General features: G+C 34.8%; 3 protein-coding genes across 4 annotated transcripts in view; 1 reads left to right on the top strand and 2 right to left on the bottom strand.

The window, feature by feature from the left end:
• Window positions 1-5,579: 5,579 nt before the first annotated feature.
• Window positions 5,580-13,466, bottom strand: LOC100374826 (iduronate 2-sulfatase-like). The gene is made up of 7 exons (XM_078009267.2): window positions 13,331-13,466; window positions 12,053-12,195; window positions 11,217-11,394; window positions 9,738-9,826; window positions 8,310-8,699; window positions 7,518-7,644; window positions 5,580-6,563 (listed from the first exon to the last, which is right to left on the bottom strand). The coding sequence occupies exons 1-7, from the start codon at window positions 13,407-13,409 to the stop codon at window positions 5,815-5,817; spliced, it is 1,755 nt and encodes a 584-aa protein (XP_077865393.1). The 5' UTR covers window positions 13,410-13,466; the 3' UTR covers window positions 5,580-5,814.
• A 139-nt stretch (window positions 13,467-13,605) lies between these two features.
• On the top strand, window positions 13,606-18,207 carry LOC100374976 (thioredoxin domain-containing protein 9-like). Its single transcript, XM_085497814.1, has 3 exons — window positions 13,606-13,720; window positions 14,225-14,697; window positions 16,688-18,207. Exons 2-3 carry the CDS (start codon window positions 14,234-14,236, stop codon window positions 16,884-16,886), a joined length of 663 nt encoding a protein of 220 aa, XP_085353940.1. The 5' UTR covers window positions 13,606-13,720; window positions 14,225-14,233; the 3' UTR covers window positions 16,887-18,207.
• A 2,366-nt stretch (window positions 18,208-20,573) lies between these two features.
• The window catches only part of LOC100375128 (protein cramped-like), a 29,875-nt gene continuing 25,942 nt past the window's right edge, over window positions 20,574-24,506 (bottom strand). For both annotated transcript variants that reach the window (XM_085497813.1, XM_002734747.4), the window contains exons 17-19: window positions 24,052-24,230; window positions 22,849-22,998; window positions 20,574-22,278 (exon numbers count right to left, since the gene is read on the bottom strand). In XM_085497813.1, coding sequence (XP_085353939.1) covers window positions 22,081-22,278; window positions 22,849-22,998; window positions 24,052-24,230 — 527 coding nt within the window. In that variant the 3' untranslated portion in view covers window positions 20,574-22,080. The remainder of the gene's footprint in view (window positions 22,279-22,848; window positions 22,999-24,051; window positions 24,231-24,506) is intronic.

Below are 24,506 nucleotides of genomic sequence, written 5' to 3'. Positions count from 1 at the left end.
TAATGTGCTTTCTATAACCAACAACCCCCCCCCCCCCCTTTTGAGACAATTGCTTCTTTTTCTACGTAAATGTAAAATTCGACCATTATTTTGAATCCTGAAAATCAACATTCCACAAGATTGTTTTCAAAAAGTACTATGGCATTATTATGTTAGGCCCGTTGTATTTCAAAAACAACTGTACACTCAAGCTCGTACAGAAATATATTCTGATTACCTCTGCTGCAGTTTCCCATCATCTGACATGTAAAACACATCAAAGCGAGTTCTAACATTAACTTGACATTTGTGTATTATATGCACTCACGCATACGACAGGTTAAAGCAGTTACATGTATTTTTCAAGATTCTCACTGAATTCACCAGATGCAATAGTGTACGTTCCAGTTGCAGAGAGAGCATCATATTGAGAAAGTTTTATAGAATTATGTAGGATTTAAAGAATGCTGTGTTCAGAAACAAAACCATAAAATTGTACAGTTGTACATTGCATTGTCAACAAAATTTAGTTCAAAGCTTTTTCACCGAATCACACACGAAATTCCCTGTTCAACTATCGAGGGTGGACTATATTAGCTGTGTTTAGCACTGAAGCAGAAGCAGGTTTTAAACAAAAATGCAAGATGTGGTGTACTGTTTGTGAAACAATTAAATAAATATAAAAGACTAATGAAAACATCAATATCTCAACACAAGTTTGTGGTACATTATGTTCTTATATACGCTATGTCGTTGTTGCTGTATTAGTAATAGGAAACTTAATAGTGTCGTTTGTGTCGTCATTAAATCGTACTCCTTGGTTATTATTAATGCTTGCATGTGGATATATTCATATCTCACCATTCATTGACAATAATATATCATGACACGTTTTTCAATCGATTATACAATATAATGCTCACATTTCTACATATGTAACGTTGGCTTCTTTTTTTTATACGAATAAAGTAATTACAAACACAAATTTACAAACGGAAATACAAAAACAAAAGATGACCTGGTGTACGAATACAGCATTTAATTACTAAACCAGTTTTCTCCCATTTTTCAAAATGTAAGTTGACCTTAATATTTCTTTTTGAAATTTCATATTCATATATTTTTGTTCTACAGAAATAAATAAACCATTTGAATAAAATTATGCTATGAATTAACATTTAGTTTGTTGGTGAGTTGTGTATTCCAAAAACAATATTTTTGTAGTTACAGCTTATATGTCTAATTACTTCAAACTGTTCTTGTACCAATTCCCATAATTCTTGCACAAAATGACAACTCATAAACAAGTGATGTAAGGTTTCGTCATTAACATGACAACAAAAGCATACAATTTACTGTTTGTAACAATGTAATTGTGAAGGATTTGGTACTGAGAGCACTTGATATAGTAGTTATGAATGGCAATTTAAAGATAACAGGAATATGTTCTGCTGAGATATAAGAGTTCCTAAATGTTTGAACTATCGAGGGTGGCTCAGTTATTTGTTTACATATTTTTTTGTAAATTGTTTTAGTTGTTAAGGATTTAATATTAATGTACTCTCCTTCCCAAAAAATACTAGTATAATCAGATTCAAAGCAGGTATGTCTTGAGTTAAAAATAATTTGCTTCCAATCTTAGGTATAGCTGCTATAAGACCTTTTATTTAAATGAATTCAATCTGTGTAATACCCTTCGTATTCCAATAATGCCAATTATGAAAACTCCCATTCTGATCAATTAAGTCAATAATGCGACCAATGCCTTGATTTGCCAGAGATTTAAAATAAACTGGTTTGTTTGCAATTTCAATAAAGCAGTTGTTCCACAACGCTTGATTGTCAATTCCATACACAGAATTGGGGGAATGGTGCGTTAAATCTGACCATTCTCTAGTAATGTCAACATAAAATGGTGGTAAATTATCTACCAAACTTTCTACATCAAAATTACAAGATAATACATGTCTACCCCCTTTAATATTTAATAGTGGTTCTATAATGTTTCTCCAACCAGCTGGTTCTGACGAAAACAATCGTAGAACCCATTTCATTTTTTGTGCTATTATAATCAGATTCAAACCAGGTATGTATGTCTTGAGTTAAAAATAATTTGCTTCCAATCTTTAGGTGTAGCTGCTATAAGACCTTTTATTTGAATGAATTCAATGTGTGTAATACCCTTCATATTCCAATACTGCCAATTATGAAAACTCCCCTTCTGATCAATTAAGTCAATAATGCGACCAATGCCTTGATTTGCCAGAGATTTAAAATAAACTGGTTTGTTTGCAATTTTAATAAAGCAGTTGTTCCACAACGCTTGATTGTCAATTCCATACACAGAATTGGGGGAATGGAGCGTTAAATCTGACCATTCTCTAGTAATGTCAACATAAAATGGTGGTAAATTATCTACCAAACTTTCTACATCAAAATTACAAGATAATACATGTCTACCCCCTTTAATATTTAGTAGTGGTTCTGTTTCTCCAACCAGCTGGGTCTGACGAAAACAATCGTAGAACCCATTTCATTCTTTGTGCTATTAGAAAAAATTCAATTTCTATCATGTTCAGGCCTCCATCCTCTATACCCACAATTAAAGAGGTTCTTACAACCCGGTCACAACCTTTCCAAATACAATTAAATGCATTTATATTTGCTTTCGGGATTGAGATCATTGTCGAAAAATTCACAAATTTTGGAATACCAAGTGTTTTTAAATTCTTAATTTTGCCAATAACTGATAACCCCCTTAGAGACCACAAGCCACATGACTGTTTTAATTTTGTCAATATTAAATTAAAATTCTCAGAAGTGAATAGCTTCTCATTATAAGTTATAAAAATACCCAGAATCCTTAACCCATCTGACATTTTAATATCATTTTTATCTTTCTGTTTGTGGCCATTACCCATCAAAAGTGCTTTTGTTTTGTCCCTATTTAACCTTAACCCAGAGCATTTACCAAAATTATTGACCATGAAAAAAAGTACTTTGTATTGAGGATGGGTGAACTAAACATGATATATCCTCTGCGTACATTACAAGATTAAATGTCTTCTTTAAAAAAGAGATACCTTCTATAGTTGGGTTTTCTCTAATTGCTATTGCTAACAATTCAATAACAGTGACAAATAAATAAGGTAATAAGGGGTCACCTTGGCAAACCCCTCTAGCCACTGGGAAGTAGCCAGTTGACCTACCATGGTTCATAACACAAGACGTAATATTTTTGTAAAATACTGATACCCAATTAATAAAATCATTAACAAAATTGAATGCTTTTAACGTTGCTATGATAAAACGTTGGCTTATGAAGCTATTATAGTCTATGAAATAATACGGTTCAGATGCAAGTAATGTCACACATCAATGTATACTATTACAGACATAAATGCATACAAATCAAAACTAAAAACGTGTCTCAAATATTCTCTTGGACTGATATTTGCTGTGGTAAAGATCTTATTCCGCGTGTGTCATACTAATTTCTAACCAATGGACTTCCGCCGGACTTCAATACGTAATACACATAAACACAATCAAAGGTGAACACAAACAAATTCTTTGCACGAGATCTCTATGACCGCAAATAACAACGGACAAACAATACACAAACGACACGTATACAGCATAATTACATGGTCGATTTAATGAAACAAAATATACATTAATCTGTGAAAAGATGTTTCTTGTGTCTTTAGTGCACACTTGAGGTGTGTTTGCAGACTTCATCTCAGCCTGATTATTATGAAGCAACATATAGTACATACACTTTTTATGTCATAGTTTTCATTGTCTTGCAATTCGCTTGATTCTTCAATTCGTTTGAGATCTTCATCACATGTCAAACTCGAATTATAATTAAAACATTTATTAACTAAATATTATTAATTTGGGGGTCATTCATGGTGTAACATCCAAAATTGCATGTAAAATATATACAACCAGATAAAGATGGTACAACTGTAAAGGTTTCCCACATTTACTTTTTACTGCAACAGTACCTTTATGATAAAAAAAATAGTAGCCATGGGGATGCTGAACTGCTTTTACATATATCCTTAACCCAAATGTTATGCAAGTATCTGGAACACCTGTAACTTGCAATGGTTTATTTATGCAAATTATGTAATTAGTAAGCACAAAATTCAGCCCAAAACTAAACATCTATCCCAAAGAACCTATGTATAAAATTTCATTGAAATCTGATGAGTGTTTTATATACAAGTAGAAAGGCTGAAGATTGACAAATTATTATGTAAATTTGGTAATTATATGCATTGATTTCATCCTATTCAGGCCTGTGTATTGTAGCAGGGCATCAATCTACTTAGTTTCATGTAAATCGTACAAGTGGTCATTGAAATATCGATGGGATCAACATTCACATTTTGGTCATTTGATTCATTGCTATGGATTCAGATTTCATTCTGTAAATCCATACCTGTCTTTTTCTTTGCACTAATTGAAAACTTGTATTCATATACAAAGTGTAATTGCTCCAGTTGTATTGATATGCAAAGTGTAATTGCTACAGTTGTATTCATATGCAAAGTGTAATTGCTACAGTTGTATTCACATGCAAAGTGTAACTGCTACAGTTGTATTCACATGCAAAGTGTAATCGCTACAGTTGCATTCACATACAAAGTGTAACTGCTACAGTTGTATTCACATACAAAGTGTAACTGCTACAGTTGTATTCACATGCAAAGTGTAATTGCTACAGTTGTATTCACATACAAAGTGTAACTGCTACAGTTGTATTCACATGCAAAGTGTAATCACTACAGTTGCATTCACATACAAAGTGTAACTGCTACAGTTGCATTCACATACAAAGTGCAACTGCTACAGTTGTATTCACATACAAAGTGTAACTGCTACAGTTGTATTCACATACAAAGTGTAACTGCTATAGTTGTATTCACATACAAAGTGTAACTGCTACAGTTGTATTCATATGCAAAGTGTAACTGCTACAGTTGTATTCACATACAAAGTGTAACTGCTACAGTTGTATTCACATACAAAGTGTAACTGCTACAGTTGTATTCACATGCAAAGTGTAACTGCTACAGTTGTATTCACATACAAAGTGTAACTGCTACAGTTGTATTCACATACAAAGTGTAACTGCTACAGTTGTATTCACATACAAAGTGTAATTGCTACAGTTGTATTCACATACAAAGTGTAACTGCTACAGATGTATTCACATACAAAGTGTAACTGCTACAGTTGTATTCACATACAAAGTGTAACTGCTACAGTTGTATTCACATACAAAGTGTAACTGCTACAATTGTATTCATATGCAAAGTGTAACTGCTACAGTTGTATTCACATACAAAGTGTAACTGCTACAGCTGTATTCACATACAAAGTGTAACTGCTACAGTTGTATTCATATGCAAAGTGTAACTGCTACACTTGTATTCACATGCAAAGTGTAACTGCTACAGTTGTATTCATATGCAAAGTGTAACTGCTACAGTTGTATTCACATACAAAGTGTAATTGCTACAGAAAACTGTACATCACTTGTAAACTGGCACTGTCTTGGCTACACAATTTTATAATACTGCTACTGTAGTTCAGACTTTGCAGCTTTATTCAATGCAGAGAAAGAGCTCAGCTATTAAAAACGTTGGCTGAGGAACTTCAACCACAGAAGGTAGAACTGTGGAAAACCTTGAGTAAAAAAATATATACCACGATGTCCCGGTATATCAAAACTATTATTTTCAGAGAAATAAATTTCTGCGAGTTATTTATCAGAAACAGGCATAAATACTTCATTTTGCCATCTAATGTAAAAATGTCTTATTTCTTTAAACTTGGTAATGCACTTCTCCAACCAAGTTTCAATTTTTCTGAAAGCTCTTCGACAAGTGCAATGTACTCGATTTCCCCGGCTACATTGTTGTCCTCTAAAGAGTCAGTTTCTAAAATATAGAGCTCTCTGGCATGAACTTCAAACCAGTCAGCCTTGAACTCAACAGGATCAAAACCGACCCATTCTGTGTAACGATATTTGTGTGTTCGCATAGTGTACCCCATAATGCATATATCGGCTAAATTGGGCAAATCAGAATCTGGCCGTGGTTCATCAGAAGGTCTTGGATACTGACTGAAAGTGGCATTCTTCCACATAAACCGCATGCCATATTTTCCTTTTGCTACATTTTCAAGAACTGGAACAAAACTTGACCCCTCCGTACAGAAATCAACTTTAAACGGCATTTCTGGGCAAGTGCTGGGAACTTTTAAACCGGCTAACTCGGATAAGGTAGGAAACAAATCGACCAATTCAACAAAGTCATTACTCTGAAAACCAGATTTCTGTGGATGCACATAATCAGTTTCTTGGTTATACGGTCTTGGCTTTGTAGGAACTATATTGAGTTTCTCAGAGTTTGTCAATGGATTCAAGAATGGAAACTTTTTTCCTGGTGGCATTGGTTTCGTCCCCTTGTCTGTAAGTCCAGGTACGTATACAACCAATGGCACCCTGGTGGTTGTTTCGAAATTCTGATACTTCTCAAATTCCTGGTGTTCACCAAGAGACCAACCTGCAACATAAAGGTCAACATAAAAGGTCAAAACAACTACTGTATATAGCTTTATTTCGAGAGACAAATTTCTGCAAATTTCTCAAGTCTATGACAAGTTGTAAGGATATTTAACCCTTATCAAGTCAATGTAAAAGTACATGGGGCTGGGTAGGATAAGAGTTGAAACAGCGAGTCACAGAAACTATAACCAAATTCCATCATTACAAGTGAAGTCAAATCGGCATATTGTTTTGATGATTGCTGCAGTGTTCTTCAAACAGATATAGATATTTTGGTTTGAATTTTTTTTTTTTAAATTTGTACAAAAATTAAAACCGATTTGGCAGAAACTTATATGACTCCCGTACCCTTATGAAAATGGAAGCTATGCGGTATAGTTACAGCATGGATGCGGCACGGCAACAGCAGTGATACTGCACAGAAAATCAGTGCAGGAATATAATTATAAATCAGTGCAGCTTGGTGTGGCTAGCTGCACTGGTACAGCACAGATGAATTCTGTGTGGCAGAGAGCTACCGTAATCCTATAACCAAAAGCTGGAATGCCTCTCATGCACTGGTGATTTTTAAGCGACATAGACACTGGTTTGACTCTTATTATCACAGTAGGTGTTTTTTTGAGGGAATTAATTTGCTCTATTTCAAGCACAGGTATGAGGTAGGAATAGATAGTATTGATGCGAAGTGAACCAGTGGTTTGGCGGTAGTGACATCCTTACAACAAGTTACATCTATCCTTTTAGCTAACATGTTTTTTTTAGCTAATTTAGCTATCTGTATGTCAAGATGTGGCTAATTTGAAAATAAAGACTATTCTCACACTGTGATTATTGGAATTTTAGCTAAATTAAGATTCTGCCAATTTGTGTACTGCTAAAATTTGTTAAGATGGCATGTAGCTAAAGTATTTTACAGTATTTATCAATCTATATGCTTATAACATCTACATACCGTGATCACCAAATGCTACAATGATAGTATCATCGGCATATCCTAGTTTGTCGAGGTGAGCCAATACTTTTCCCATTTCACTGTCTACATAGGTAGTGGATGCATAGTAACTCTGTCGGATTTTCAACTGAAGATACAAACAAATTCAAGACGTATTAGGAAGGTGTTCAATAGTCAGCATAGTGGATGCCTGATAATACAGTATTTGTCCTATTCAAGTGCATCTTGACAGATGTGCATTTAAACACAAGTCATTGAAAATGACACAGTCCCCATTAAATTTTTGAAAGTTCTCTTTGTGCTCGTCAAAGGAGAGGTGTTGTCGCGAGTGTGTCTTTGAAACTTGAATCCCAAGTGAGGTGCATGTATGATTAATCATTGAAGTGCGTCTTACTTTGATCATAGACCCACCGTTGTCATTTAAATAAACACATGTACTTTCAATAGAGTAAATATGTACAACAGCTAAGAAATTATAGAACTCATTTTCACTATCTATTAAATACATGCATCACCTTTTGACAATTCCCACATTTGAATGAATATGCAACATATTTCAACAGCGCCAGACACCACCAGTTTGGCCTGCCAACAAGATGTTACTTGTTTGATGATTGCAGTACTGGTCTACCATAATCAAAGTAAATTTCTACTATCACATGCCCTGCTCTGTCTGCAGGGCTCAGGAGAAGCCAGAAGCCTTATATATTCATATATGTATCAAACTTACCAGATACAAGTTATTTATAATGACAAAAATAAATTGCTGTAGATTTACAAATAATCAAGTACCTGAAAATCATCCGGTACTCTACCAAATGGATAACTCATATTCAGAGCCTTCACATCATCTCGTTTACGGATCATCATCATGGTTTCCCAAGCAACATGGGGCATCTTGGGAGGAAGATCAGGATTGGCAGCTAACTTGATTGTAGATAGTGGATAAAGCTTCTGGAATTCCTCTGGATATCTGTACGATATGTGAGGTTTGTGAAAACCAACCGCAACAAAAAATGGCTGTGTCGTGTTAGATGATTGTTGTTTTTTAGATATGTTTGTGAGCAGTTCAATAGCATATTCTGTTGTCTGGATGTCTGGAAGTGTCCCTCCAGGTTGACTTTTAACATCCAATGGACACACAAGATTACGATAATGATTTCCACCAGGACCTGGACAGGACTGAAAACAAAACAGGTTAATAGATAAAAATTGATTAAACTATAATGATGGTGGTTGTCATACCATGGATACTTGTGATGGGGTAGAAAGTATTATTTCATTCACATAAATTTGAAAATGCACAATGTAACTGTTAAACATTCTCAAATGAAAATTGTAGTCTAAGAATATTTTTCAATTTTACAAGCAAATATTAAATGTTGTGCACAAACGCAACAAATTGGGTAAATAAAATCTGCAATTTCTAGGATTTTGGTAACAATTAATTCCTTCAAATTATGATACAATGATAAGGTAAATGTATAAATATTTTAATAAAACAAGCAAAACGTTCATGTGAATGTTGTCAAGTTCATGAGTGTGCATCTTTACATACAGTGACATGAATATTGCTACAATCAAAGACGCGCTGAACAGGAAGTCCATTCTGGTCTAGTACCATTGTCAAGGACTATTTACACGACAGACATTCCAAAGTCAAAAACGTTTATTGGAACAGAGCATGTTCTATATTCACCAAAAAACAAATTTGCTAAGTTTCTAGAAACACAACTGACTCGAAACAAAAGAAACCCTCTAATCAAAACGACCTGCATCCATGAAAATCAAGTCTTATCACCCTTGCATTTCCAAGCAAAAAAAATATTGAGGCCAAAACTGACCAATTTATAATTTTTTGATAATAACATTAATTATGTCCAGCTATTATATAGGTTATTTGCAAAATTTGCAATAAAAATAACTCCAGCGATGAAATATTGGTTATAATAACCAAGGGGGTTAGGGACACCCTAAACCTTGTTCTAAGAGTGATAGACTAGATTTGGGTCTCATATGATGTACAAAACGTGTAGAAATACATTGTTACTTTTCACAAAATACAAGAAGTGCTGCATGCTTTAAACATCAGCCACAATATTGTCATATTTACAGTAATAAGTACAATAATAATTATGGAATTCTTTTCAGAAATGTTTTCTGTATGTGGAAGGAAGCGAGAGATTGCATATCAATACTTAGTAAGTTCATTTAACTTACTGGTGTCCAATGGTATTTTTGAGATGATGGATGGTATGGTGGTTGAGACCAACTATACGGATAGTCATCTGTGTTATTGGAGGCTATACCTGGATGAGATGAAGATATACTGACAATTAGAAATTAGTACTAAAAAACCAATTATTTTCACTGGCATTGTATTTCACAATATTTTGTATTTTTGATCATATACAAGTTAATTTCCCAGTGGAACAATCAATTCTGTGTTATTGTACATGTTCCTTTGGTTTTAATTTAGCGGATTTTACCTATCAATAAAAATAGTGTAATTAAAACCCAGTGAGTAATTACGGTGAAGCATCTGCAGTATGTGAAACCCTTTCTGATAACTGTTTTTTAATACTAGTATTAAATTTGGAAATGGAGAAGCAAACTAAACATTGACAAATATTTTATCAGGAGTGTATATACAGGCTGTGAAAAACATACAACTTACAATGTGGAAATGTACGTAAATAAAGAACTGAACTATAGGGGGCCGCACTTTTCAAAATTTTGCATTAAAGAAGTTGAGGGGGGGTCAGCACAAGTCACAAATAAGTTATGTTTCCCGTGTACCTGTTTTAATGATCAATGACCTCCTAAACACACTGTATTTGTTTTTATGATCTTTGAGTTCATTTTATGAAGGAAAGTTGACATGGTCTGATACACTTAGACCAAGCAAATATACAGGAATGTATATCATGCTGTGTCGGTCTCATGTGATGTAGACAACACATGTAAAATACACTTTTTTACGTACAATTCAAACACGTGCTGCACAATAGATGACATGCACCTTTAAACTGTTTAAATTTTCAAATACAGTGACCCCTTCTAGAGGCAGCTTTAAATGAAAATAGCTAATGTTTTGTTGCTTCATGATTTTAATTAGCTGTTAATTGGTATGAGACAATCGGTGGCAGTGTTTTTCAAACCATGATGATGTCATCAGCATCAACAGCCGTGCATTGCAATGTCAATTACTTGGAAACAAAAGGCTAAGCTCGAGGTGTAATTCGTGTCTTTACAAGTTTCTTGGCCTGTACTGCTTTGATATAGCTCTATGAAACTCACTACAATGAGTTGAATCTATCACTCTGGTCTCAAATTCTCAACTCAGCAGCAGGTCTAAGTGAAAGTTATTTAGTCTGTCATGAAAGACAATAATTTAAGTCACATTTTTTGCTTGGATCTCGAAATTAATTAACCATTTCACCACAAGACTTTCTAGCCCAAATATTTCTGCACTTTTTTCCTAATATTCTTCAATATTTCTGGAAATGAACCCTCATATGAAGTAAACAAACAAAGCTTGAGTCAATTTTCAGTTTTTCTCAAAAGATTTGGGCTATTTTTGTCCTAATCTTCTGAAGGAATGTGCAGACTATTAACAGGACTATTTTGTGAATTTGTGATGAAATGAGTGAACTGGTGGTGAAAAAAGTTAATAGTAATATAGAAGAAAACTAATACCTGGATGCATAACCTTTCCCATGGATGCCACAAAGTAACCATTGTCTTTGAAATGTTGCGGAATGGTAGTGAAGTTTCCAGCGAAATCTCTCCAATATGAACCAAAGTCGTAGAGTTTAGTCGTGTCAGGGCGTCTACCAGTTAAAAAAGATGTCCTACTTGGTCCACATACTGCTTGCTAATGGCAAATTGAAATAATCAAGCAATAAAACTGTAGCTATAGCCAATCATGTTTCAGCAATACTAAACAAAATGGAGCCTATTATACTTAAAACCAATGTTAATCAGATTGGTACAAAACGATTTTGTTATGTTTGCTCAAACTTTATTGTATTTTTATCTAGAGCCCAAATAAGGATCATATGTACCAAGTTTTACGAAAATATAATCACAACTTAGATATGGTTCCACAATTGGAGAAATGCTTAATTTTTGTATTTTAGTAATATGCATAGTGAACAGTCATCATGAATCAGATCATAAAATGAATCTGTGAGCAGTTGTTGCGACATTTGTCTAAGATACAGGTATAAATAGATGGATGGATGTAAAATATACAACACGGAATGTCTTGATGACATTCTTGATTATATAATAAAGTGTGGTTTAAAAAAAGCATAGGGAATGTTTTTATGCTGTTCAACATGATTGATTAACCATACCTTTACAATAACGATCTCAGGATCAGCATAGCAAACCAGTCAGCAACTTAGATGGTAATTAACTTTGCCATTTTGATGTTCGGAACAATATGGTGGTTATAGTAATTTAAGAAAGAAATTATAAAAAAATACAAACTATGGTGTTCAAAAAGTTAACGTTGAATTTATTCTCACCTGTACATAGGCTTTGTTAAATCTAACAGAGAATGAAGCCAATTGGTCAATATTAGGTGTAATATATGGATATTCACCGCCATAGCAACCAACTGTAGGTCTCAAATCATCAAAAACGACAAACAGAACATTCATGCGTTTATCTGAAAATAATATCAAATTAAACATGATAAAATGACAGAAAATAGTAGATACGGTAGTAACATAGTCAAAGCAAAACTGTTTACAACATTAGGCCTGAGTGGCTAGCCAACCCCAATACCTGGTATAACCAAAGAGTCAGATCAATCAGAGAGCAGGAATTTGTAGATAGACTTTTTCTATGTATAAAACTCTGCCTTGTGTATGTGTATTGTGTAAACTCTGACTTGTGTATATGTTTCAACTCAACTGAAAAATTATGCTAATGAATGATAGCATGAATTTGTTTCTTACATCTAACCAGCTATGTGCAGCAAGTAGGCTGTGTTGCAAGCAATGATACTCCTAAATTTAATAATGATCTACTGACTTCTTGAATGCAACATTGCTTGCAATGCTGCTGTATTGTCAGCCAATTAGCTAACGATATTACTTATTAGGTGTGCAAAAGAAATTCATGACCACAGACAGTGGTTGTCTGGAGTCATGTGCACCAGAGGGATCCCTAATGATTTTATACTTGAAGCAGGGGTGTCGTCACCTACGCATGCGTCAGATGGCCATAGCATGTCATTGTTTACAAACAAGCATCTACCCATGAGCCTTTGTGTTTTAGCGTGTGTTGTTATCGTCGCTTGGGACTCAATTCCCACATGCGCAGGTGACGACCCTCTCGCTTTAAGATTGTGCAAAACAATTTAATGTGTTGTTGAATTTAAGATAATGGTATATATATAACCTTGAACCTATGCCAATACACCAATGTCTAATTGACCACCTCTTGCAAAGATACTAGATTGTGCCTGATTGGCCACCCAAAGCTAACATCTAACAGTCGGACCAATCAGAGAGCAGCTTGTTTGTTGAAATATGGTTTTTGTTTTGTTTTTTGACAAATTCTCCATTGTATATATATATATATATATATATATATATATATATATATATATATATATATATATATATATATATATATATATATGCTTCGACTTAACGGCATCTTTTTAATCTTCAATTTTCAAATCCGAAATATATTTTTATGAATCGCTGTGCACCACTGTGTTGTTGTTAGAAGCGTGTTCAGAACTTTCTGTTTATAACATGAAAATAACGTGAGCAGCAAGTGTTTTTACATACCTGACTCAGACGCCAGAGCAATATTTTGTGGCAAAAAACTATGAACTACGCACAGACTCAATATTACAAATTTATACATTTTGGGAGAAAGTATTTTCTTCGCTCAAAAAGCACACTCTATCAACCAATCACGTGAACACCATCATGTGAGTATATTTGACCTCTGACCAGTTATTTAAATCTTTCCTTCTCAAAACTTGCCTGTGATTGGCCAATGTGTTGGTGTTGACCAATCAAAAAGCGTGTTTCATGCAACAACAAAAAACATACCGCCATTTTGAGAAAGCAATCAACTTTAGGGTACACCGATCCCAATGCATACCGGTTGAATATTTTTGTTCGAGTTTTTTCCCAGTGTATACTCTAGTTGAATCGAACGGTCATTTCCAGGTAAGTGCTCATAAGCGCCAAAGTTTGCTATATCGCTCATGCATAGTTGAATATGTAAATATATGTCTTACTCGACATTTGTCGCGTACTCCCTACAACTTGAAAATTTCGCTGTGTCAGAGAAAAACTCGGCACGGTTTCGAGTTGCTACTTGTTCGTCTGCGTTCACTTGGATCTTTCTCTTAGTAAGAAATTCACTTACAAGATTATCAAAACAATGGCGATTGTTGGACCTGAAATTTCGATTATAAAACACGTTTCATGAATTAGTGATCATGTTGATTTGTTTATTTCAAATAATAGTAATACCAGTGACCCGCGTGACCATAGCAACCGTGAAATTGACATTCTGGTCCAGAACTTGTGAGAATTAGTACTATACAGAAATTATACGGAAATTATCTAGCCAATTCTCAAAGTTCTGTTAAACATACTTGCTTGGACATTTGATAGGAAAATGTTTGCATTATGACATATTTTACAAAGTTATTAATTCATTTTTAGGTTATCAAGATGGCGGGTATAAACCAACAAATGGTAGAACAACAGCTTTTGAAAGCTACAGAGATGATTGAAAGCCAGGTTGATGCCGAGATCGGTAGATTAGATACCATAGACGATGATGAACTAGAAATACTGAGGAAGCGGCGCATGGAAGCCATGAAGAAAGCTCACGATCAGAAGCAAGAGTGGCTGCAAATTGGACATGGACAGTATTCAGAGCTGCAGGGGGAGAAAGAATTCTTTGCAGAGTGCAAAAAGAGTAAACATGTTGTCTGCCATTTTTACAGAGACAGCACATTCCGATGTAAAATTATCGACAAGCATATGGGTATTCTGGCACCAAAACATGTTGAAACAAGGTTTTTAAAGATCAATGCTGAGAAGTGTCCTTTCTTAGCAGAGAGACTTAGAATTAAAGTGATTCCTACATTAGCTCTTATCAAAGATGCTAAAACTACTGACTATATTGTTGGGTAAGTTCACTAAAATTTCGTATCTATGACTATCATAATGCCATTTTAGTGTTTTAGGTAGTTGGCTACTTTCATAACAGATCAACAGATTTCCTTGAATTCAGTACTACTGTTCAATTTTATCCTGTTGGTCATAAAACTCAAAATGAAAAAAATATGGTCCCACAAAAAGAGAATGAAAAACACATCTGTGAAAATACCCAGTAGCAATTAAAGCTATTAACCATTCGTTCCTATAGTTAAAATGTCTCATCATCATCGTATATTAAAGTTATAGTTTTCACAAATTAATAGCAAATTTTCATGATTAATTATTACATGTTTTTTTAAAGAATGCTTTAACATAGATTCCTATGGAAAAAATAACGAAAGTTCCATTTTTTCAGGCAGTCTTGCTTGAGAAAAATATTTTGTACTGGGTTAAAAAACACACAAATTGGTGACTTGTGTCCAAATCAATAATTTTATTAATTTGTTTCCTCAGTTAAATAGATTGAATGACTGTGAATGACTTCAAAATATAATATATTTAATTTGAGAATTTACTGTATCAACCTAAACATGTATCTATAACAATATATGCATTTTCATAAAGCTGAGAACTGCATGTTTTGTTGAACAACCAAAACATAAGGGTTGGCCACTTCCAGTCGTTCATTTACCCTACAATACAGATATTCCCACAGTTCTTTGGTAAGGTGCTGAGCTAAAAAAGTCAGTCTCAAACCTTTTTCGCAGAGCCAATCAGTGTCATTGTTGAAATTTTCTCAATAACTAGTGTCAACCCTTGAGTCACTATCATATGATTACCATACATTACTGATGTAACATGTATCATGCATTATTAATCTCTCTAATGACATGAGAATAATAATCATTATACATTATTAGTAATCTATGAAAATCCATATGCATTAGGCCAGACTTTTTTTATTCCTTGTTTCGCGAGTTTTTAAAAGGCAATTTTTTTGAGGAGGGTGGAAAAAAAATAAAATTAATTTTTTTCTATTAGATTTGTGTGATTCTCAAAGAATTGTAAGTGAGATCATTTATCGGAGAGAAGAAATGAAATAAAATTTTATTCTATGTATAACCTTGTTTCTCATGTGCGTGAGACTTCGGTACTTTGATCATGATACTCCCACGAAAATGCAACTTGGATTTGTTATGCGGCAGGCGGTAACAAAAATGAAGATAAAAATAATATTTTTTTAGCATTTTTTTGCGCTTACAACAATTACGCTGAAATAAAATTATATTTTTATTTCATTTTCGGCTTCTGTTCATTCGGCGGGTTCGCGAAACAAGGGATAATAAAAGTCTGGCCTTAGCCTTGTCTCTAAGGCAATTGGCAAAGTGGGTGTTATTTACATCTGGTTGTCCATTCAAACACTGCCATGGTTTCAGATCATTCCACTATGCACAATAAAGTTCATTCTTGGGACATAATTCAGTTCCCTGTACATGAGAATTAAACTAAATAACATGTAGTAGTTTTATTAACAGATAAATTGAGTTTCTGGTTATTAATAGTTCAAAACAGTGTGCATCAAATTGATGTGCTGTAATTTTGCTGGATCAGGAGCAGTGTTGAGTGAGTGAGTGAGTGAGTGAGAGAGCCAATGACCGAATGTTAATAACACCCACCCTGATGGCGACTAGCATCATGGAACATTTCTAATTATTTGTCATATTTTTGGTGTAAAACAGATTTTAACTTAAATATTTTGAAAAAATACCAGTAAATGTTCAGAAATGTGATTTTTTTTTCTTATTTGAAAAATGCGTGGCAACATGTGTGGCTGTTGTCTCACACTATATGATGTTTAATAATAAGGTTATTATGAGGAAATACTGAAAAGTATACACTGTGGCAGTACAGATGTCTGTTACTCACAGCTGTCTGTAGACATAACTGCAATTGTGGTGTTGTTGCAAAAATGGAGACATAGTTGATATAACCCATTATGTGTCTTTTTTTTTTATTCAGATTTGATGACTTGGGTGCCACAGATGATTTCCCAACTGAGATGTTAGAGTGGCGACTGGGATGTGCTAGCGTAATTAACTACTCTGGTAACCTCATGGATCCACCACTGTCTGATAGTCAGTCCAAGCCATTCATGAAAAACAAACCAAAGAAGATAATCAGATCACAGGATGATGATTCTGATTCTGATGGTTATTAGTCATATCAAAATCTCATATGCTTGATGTTTGAGATTTAAGAACTTCCAAATTTATGAACGAAAACACAGATGTTCAGCTTTCACAAATAGATAATTAATTAATGGTATTCAGAATTTCCCAAAAATTGCTGCCATTCAGACCCCAGTGAATTTCGCACTGATACAAAATTTCATCATTTTCACTGATTAGCGGAAATCTGATTCCCATGAAATATAAAGCAGTTTACAGTTTGTTTTTTTAAGTAGCAATCCACCTGTGACAATATTCTTTATGGACTGGATATGGCTTTTGCGACCTGAGGTTGTGCAGTGAGAATGCCCGAGCTCGTGTAAGCCGTATGACCGAGGGCAGCAAAAGCCGTATCCAGTCCATAAAGGTTTTATCATACACCTTATAGGTGTAATTACAATTTATCAGTGTGACCTCAAACACACGACATAATTTAGAATGACTCATTTTGTTTGGATTGATGAAAGCTGGGCGAGCTAGGCCGGGTGTAATTATTACGGAAAATTATTGCCCTGATATGAGGCCGCACTTCCCCTAGCGTTATGAGGCCGAATTCAAATTATTGAACTCTTGTGCTTTTATTGTAAATGTGTTGTTGTTTTTTGTAATCTTTTCTGGTTTTTTTTTATAACTTATTAAAGTGTAAGTTGTATTTCTTTAAACAATCCCAGGAGGCAAGAGGCATTGATAAGGAATTTGAATTTTTATCACTTTATAATTGCTTCCTTGTATAATGGTTTGGTAGAACAAGAACAATAAAGACTTTTATTATTTATTATTACAATAGTCTTTATTGCAAAATATTGGGTTCCGTAAAAAAACTGTTGTTGCAGTAAGCTATTGCAATGTCATTTTCCACCTTTGAAATTTTTCCATATTTCTTAGAAAATGTTATCAAGACCTGTAGACAAATGGAAATTATGTCCTTGTTCTCAGAAATCAATTCTTGAAAAATATATAAAAATTTACATTCAAATTACGGCAGTCAATGGGGTAAAGATTGTTTATACTATGCTGCACCAAACAATACTTTTCACAATCAGTAATCCATGCGCTGCCTGTAACCTTTTTTTTACAACTTTCTCGATATAAAAAAGTGTTCATAAGTTCTAGATTGTATGTACAAATTTTCACAACTTGTGTACTGGCTTATTTTTTTTTCTAATCCCCCCCCCCTTCTATCTAGTGTCAAGTGAAATCTCTGCATTCATGAGGATGATGTAAAATATTCTCCATGTACTATTGCTTTTTATGCTGATGTGAATAGTGTTTCATTTTGCTGATTTTGTTCAGAATAAAACAGTTTTGTGACATCTATGTTTTTATTTCTTACGAACGGGGATATGAGATAGTCTCCCACGAACCTGGCCGCCAATATTCCACACTCCAAGACAAAACACTAAAGGTCAAACAAAGACACACAACCAGAATATGTCAAATAATACTAATTTAATAATACAATAAGCATAAACCAGTAATGGGAGTAATATAAATCACAAACCGGTCAGCAATATACATCACAATATTAACAGCCCAGCTTGGAATTGCTTACCCTACCTAGGTGCAGAACTCTTATTGTGTAGTTTCAGCAATGGTACAGTCATTCACAGCAACGTCCACGACTATATCAGTTCTACAGCTCCAAACTACAAGGTCTCCAGGGATGCAAACTACAAAATGCTGACCGCAATGTTACACGACTTCCATACCGCTCGTGCAGAGAAAGGACCAAGATTTATAGCGTAGAACCTCAGCATGCTGTCTTGCATCTACTGGTATCATTCCCACATGCCGAATTGGACAGGCAGTTGAGACCTAAGTTTGGTTGCCACATTGACACTGCACCGAAGCTGCACTGCCTTGGAGCTGTGTGACAACTGATTCACTCATATTCTCGTTCGGCTTGCGCAAGCACAAACAAAAGAATATTAATTACCAATGACAATACATGCTGTCTATTCTAATTCCGCAGCTGGGAAGACCTTGCTAGCTAACTGGGCATTATCAAAATACATTTATATTACAGCCAAAAATAGAATATCATATTTGTCAGTTGCATAGTTTTGAGCTTGCATTGAGACTGTCATGTCTCGGACATGTCTAAACCAATTTTGTTTAAAACTGGTACAAAGACAAGATATGAAAATTGATTGATTGGAGGGGTGAACTTTTACCAACTGTTAACAGTTTTGGTTAACACAATATTTCAGTGTTTTCTAAGAGATGCAAGGACAGACAACACTGTTGCACAGCTTATTATTTTTGTTATTGCAACCAAATATCTACCCAACAGTGTATGGCAACCATGATTTTTTTCTCCAGAAATTAACATAAATTTTAACAGATTTCACTTCATACTGTTTGATGAGACACTACTTGTTTTGTGACGAATTAAAAAATAAAAATACTTTGATAATCAGTTATGTTATACGAAGATATAATTGTTAAACTTGTTATATTTTGGACAAAATTAAAATATACTAGCAAATTCTTCCACTCCCCAGGGAAGAACAAAACTCAACTATAGGGGGCGCTTTTCAAAAATCAAGTCAGTTGACAGGATTAACATTAACCAATCTTCGGGGGCGGACATCCGGGCATTTTCACCGCCTGGCAACCCGCGGCGGTGAAAACAAAGGCCCAAAACTCGCAGAAAACGGTACTTTGGGGTGATTGTTGAGACTCCTCTGAACAGTGCAACAAGATTAGCCCTACGTGTGTAACATATATAAATTTGATTGTTCGGGATTACTTCAAAGTTGAGTTTGTATTGTTTTCTCAAATTTTCACCGGCTCGACTGGCGTTCCACAGCAGCGCGCACAGAGCCCATAGAAATGCATGGTACAGTGGTGCGCGTCTTAGCAACGTAGAACGTCTGTGACGTAGCTCCCTCCCCGAGGATATGTCATTTAATTTGAGATTGATCTGGGAGGATCATTATTCCTTGGATAGTATCAGTCAATATTTCGCTAATTAAAAACATGTGAACTTTTTTGTTTCCCTGCCAGATATGTGAAGTTAAAATTCATTCAAACTGCTCAAAACATTAAAATAGTGAAATCAAATGCCAGTGAAAATCAATTGTTTTACAGTACTTAACTAGACCCCGTTAAACATGTTGACTTAAACCAATATTTCCTAGTCAGTGAACATATCAAAATCTCCTGTTTTTACAATACCACAAGTACACATTGATGTGTTCTAGTACTGCCTGGGTGTATTCTTGTGATGTTATTAGAACTCATTTCCCTGTTTGTAATAATTTAATGAAAGATAATAGCTTGATACGGCAACCAAAAAACATTTTGTGCTGCACTTCTAGGTTGGATGCAAGCACACGAAAGTGTTTGAATGTGATGAACATCTTCCAAATAATAAGGACACCTCAACGTGTTTTAACACTTTTGAACATGTCTGTAAGGCGATTTACGAATGGATGAATTTTCAGTGTTTGAACTTTGAAACAACTGATCATTGTTTAGCACAACACCTACTACTGGCAACCGGTGATATTTGACTTGTTTACTAGTAACAGTACATTTGATGAAGGATGCACGACATAGAAAATGTATTGTTGTATACAATCTCCCCCTCTCCCACCCTCCCCCTGCATTCAAACAGTGTTGAAAAGGATTATTAACGGCCAGATATTTCATCATAAAGACAAACAATCGAATTACCATAGTTTGTAAAGAAGTATTTTATTTACAAGTTTACATTAACAAACAGTTAATATGGATCAGTATTAAAGTCAAGCTAACAAAAAGCCAAATATTGCACAGTAAAATTGAGTGACTAGTCAGCAGTTCAATCATTCTTCTGCTGCCAATGTTTTAAGCACATGTTTTCAATTTTATATTACAGCTATAAAAGACAGACACACTTAATCTCATCAAATCACAATTTGAATAGCTGTCTGTTTGAATATTACATCAAGTCTTGTAATAATCAAATACACGTTTCAAATCAAAATGAATAATTCTTTGGTTTGAAAAACTACATGCCTGAGAATGTGTCAAGAGTATGGGTAATGTCTATTTGACCACGAGCAAGTGCAAACTAGAAAATGCTTCATAGATGCATTTGCGAAAAGGAGGAACTTTTGTTATTGAGCACATATAGTTAAATGATATGGAATAAATACGATACACTAGTCAAAGCATTCATAGCAATTTGTGAACAGTACATTGTATTGTCTATGCAAAGAATATTCACTTGTCAGTACAGTGTATTGTCTATGCAAGGAATACTCACTTGTCAGTACAGTGTATTGTCTATGTAAGGAATATTCACTTGTCAGTACAGTGTATTGTCTATGCAAGGAATACTCACTTGTCAGTACAGTGTATTGTCTATGCAAAGAATATTCACTTGTCAGTATAGTGTATTGTCTATGCAAGGAATATTCACTTGTCAGTACAGTGTATTGTCTATGTAAGGAATATTCACTTGTCAGTACAGTGTATTGTCTATGCAAGGAATATTCACTTGTCAGTACAGTGTATTGTCTATGCAAGGAATATTCACTTGTCAGTACAGTGTATTGTCTATGCAAGGAATATTCACTTGTCAGTACAGTGTATTGTCTATATAAGGAATATTCACTTGTCAGTACAGTGTATTGTCTATGCAAGGAATATTCACTTGTCAGTACAGTGTATTGTCTATGCAAGGAATATTCACTTGTCAGTACAGTGTATTGTCTATGCAAGGAATATTCACTTGTCAGTACAGTGTATTGTCTATGCAAGGAATATTCACTTGTCAGTACAGTGTATTGTCTATGCAAGGAATATTCACTTGTCAGTACAGTGTATTGTCTATGCAAGGAATATTCACTTGTCAGTACAGTGTATTGTCTATGCAAGGAATATTCACTTGTCAGTACAGTGTATTGTCTATGCAAAGAATATTCACATGTCAGTACAGCATATTGTCTATGCAAGGAATATTCACATGTTCCACAGCCTATAACCAGTAGTAGCAAAATGTCACATGTGGTCCAATACAAGTACTATTCCAAACATAGAAGGAGATTTTTAATTAATTCTTCCAAATAAAAGTTAAATGTATTGAATATTCAGTTATAAAAATATATTCCACACAAATGCTATTTGGTTATGTAATATATAACACGGTGCTCATTATGCCTGGGTGGCTGACTGGGTGGTTTTAACAATCCATTACAGTTTATCTAGAGCTTTCACAACAAATGTTTCATCTTTACTACCACTACTGTCATCCTCGCCAGTACGGTTCAGGTCAAATGAAGGCTTTTTTGGAGTTTCAGGAGCTGCTGATATCTGTGCAGCAAGATCAGCAAATTTTGAGATGTAATCAATGCTGTTTTCATTCATCATGTATTGGAGAGTGGTGTCGACCTGTGAATAAACAAAGGAATATACAAAGTTGGCGTTAATGAAAAATATTAATGTTTTTAAAAAACAAGAGTACGGATATGAACGTGGATTGCTGAAGTAAAACTTCACCCTGAAACATGTTTAATAGCATTTTAGTTGGTTGTTGCCATGGTAAATATGCAAAGAAAGCATCAACAACTTTGGTGTTTTCTCCACTTTTATCTCAAGCAAAGTGCCACAGCCATGCTCAAAATTTTATGTATTGACAGCGATTTTGACAATTGTTCAACTTTAAAATGACTCACAAAACCATGCTCACATTCACGTGTTGGACTAGCACTAAACTATGATTGCTACCGGTACTTGTTTTCTAAATAACAAGATCTGACTATGGAACAGCATATATGCTTCATTATAATGCAAGGAAAATCGGTTGGAGAAACAATTACATGTGCATCTGTGGAGTTGATGCATGTGTACAAATCTACAGAAGACCATGTTTTCAGACTTCATCAAAGTGGAAACTAATGAGATTGAACGTCCATCAACTCCCCAAAAAATGTAGACATAGGAAAATTGATTTTGACTTACATCGGCTGCATGTTTAGCCATGAGTGAATCCCTTGAATATTCATTGACAAGACTGGGTGGTTGAGCACCCACCAACGAGTGGTTACCACGATCTTTCTTCTCTGGTGACTCGATACTAGCCAGTATGCTACTGAATGAGATATCGTCTCTCTGTAATTAAAATATAAATTCAAAAATGTTATTTATTAAATTCACAATGATGATAACAATCTTTTAAGCTTGCTGTCAATACTGGGCTCGCTATAATGATCACTTGCGACAATTCAGTAACCATCAACATCAGACTAGAAATGGCTGACGAGTCATTAAACTGAAACCAACGATATTAAAATGAGCACCATTGTTGATTTGTTCTGCATTACTACAGTAAAGCGAAATTGGTGAGATCACAAAATGGTGGTATTAATGGTTGATTCTGCAACAGAACCATTTTAATTTAAGGAAAAGTCAAGCCAAACAACATAATGACCCCCCCCCCCAAAAAAAAATCCACAAATGTAGGAGAATGCAATTTACAGCATTGTGTCAACACAGGTGGCGCTATTCAGCACAGACCTGTGTCTCATGACGCATAACTAGCCTCTGAAGGCTAAATATCCATCCGCTACCATTTTTCTCAGCGTTTCTGCCGCGGAACTATATAAAAGTATTTTTCTTGTTTTGAACACATCCTCTCCCGATTTTTAGCAAGATTTAATCTTGATACATTAAAATAACACACAACACTCATCAGAATATCTTATTTTATTAACATTAAAATGCATGTAAATTGGAAGGTCAAAAGTCTAATTTTTCTCAATATTGCATTGACACGCAGATCGCCGCAAACCAAGCGAATAGCGCCACCTGTGTTGACACAAAGTGGAAATAGTTCCGACCACTTTTCCCATAGTTCCACGCGCGGTATGTGTCAGATCGGTTGGTTTGCGGCGATTTGCGTGTCAATGCAATTTACAGTTGTTTTATTTCATTTTTCATTCTCTAGATATTCAACTTTTCATCAGTATGACACTATGACAAAATATGTAACAGTTTCGCTAAATAGATTGGGCGTGTCTGACGATAATTGTTGTGCATGGCCTTGTGCTTACTCATGATCTATTGCTACAGCATTGCTCGATTACCGTTTCTGTAGAAGCGAATGTTTTCGGCAAAAATCACTATGCATATGCAAAAAACAAATCAACATATTGCATTGCTCACCTCTCCATTTAGCCATTGCTGTTCAGGTGTAGACAGTGATAGTTTAAAAGGTGATGTTGATGGACTCATGATTGGAGACGCTATTCCAAGCTGTTCTTTCGGTGATGGTGGTGTTGTAAGGTAACTACTATGTACAGCATTAGTGGTGGATACCGGGGTATTTAATTGACCTGCAAAACCTACACAAAACAAAGCAGGGTATCAATGAATCAATACTGACAGGAGACAGGATTATTGAAGATTCCACAAGACAAATGTTCGTGAATTTCGTGGAAACAGCGAATATTTTTTTGGAATCATATAAATGTATTATGTGTCCAGAGAAAACTAAATATTAAAAAGAAATGTTTCCTGAATGATAACAATAATTCATTGTTGCCCATTCCCCATTTCTGAGGGCATTCAATGTCACCTACAAATGCCGTAGACCAAGTTGCCTTATGCGTGAACCCTAA

The sequence above is a fragment of the Saccoglossus kowalevskii genome, chromosome 4, assembly GCF_978046115.1.
Source record: "Saccoglossus kowalevskii chromosome 4, keSacKowa6.1, whole genome shotgun sequence".
NCBI lineage: Eukaryota > Metazoa > Hemichordata > Enteropneusta > Harrimaniidae > Saccoglossus > Saccoglossus kowalevskii.
Note: the sequence above shows the minus strand (reverse complement) of the source record. Positions and strands in the feature narration are given on the sequence as shown.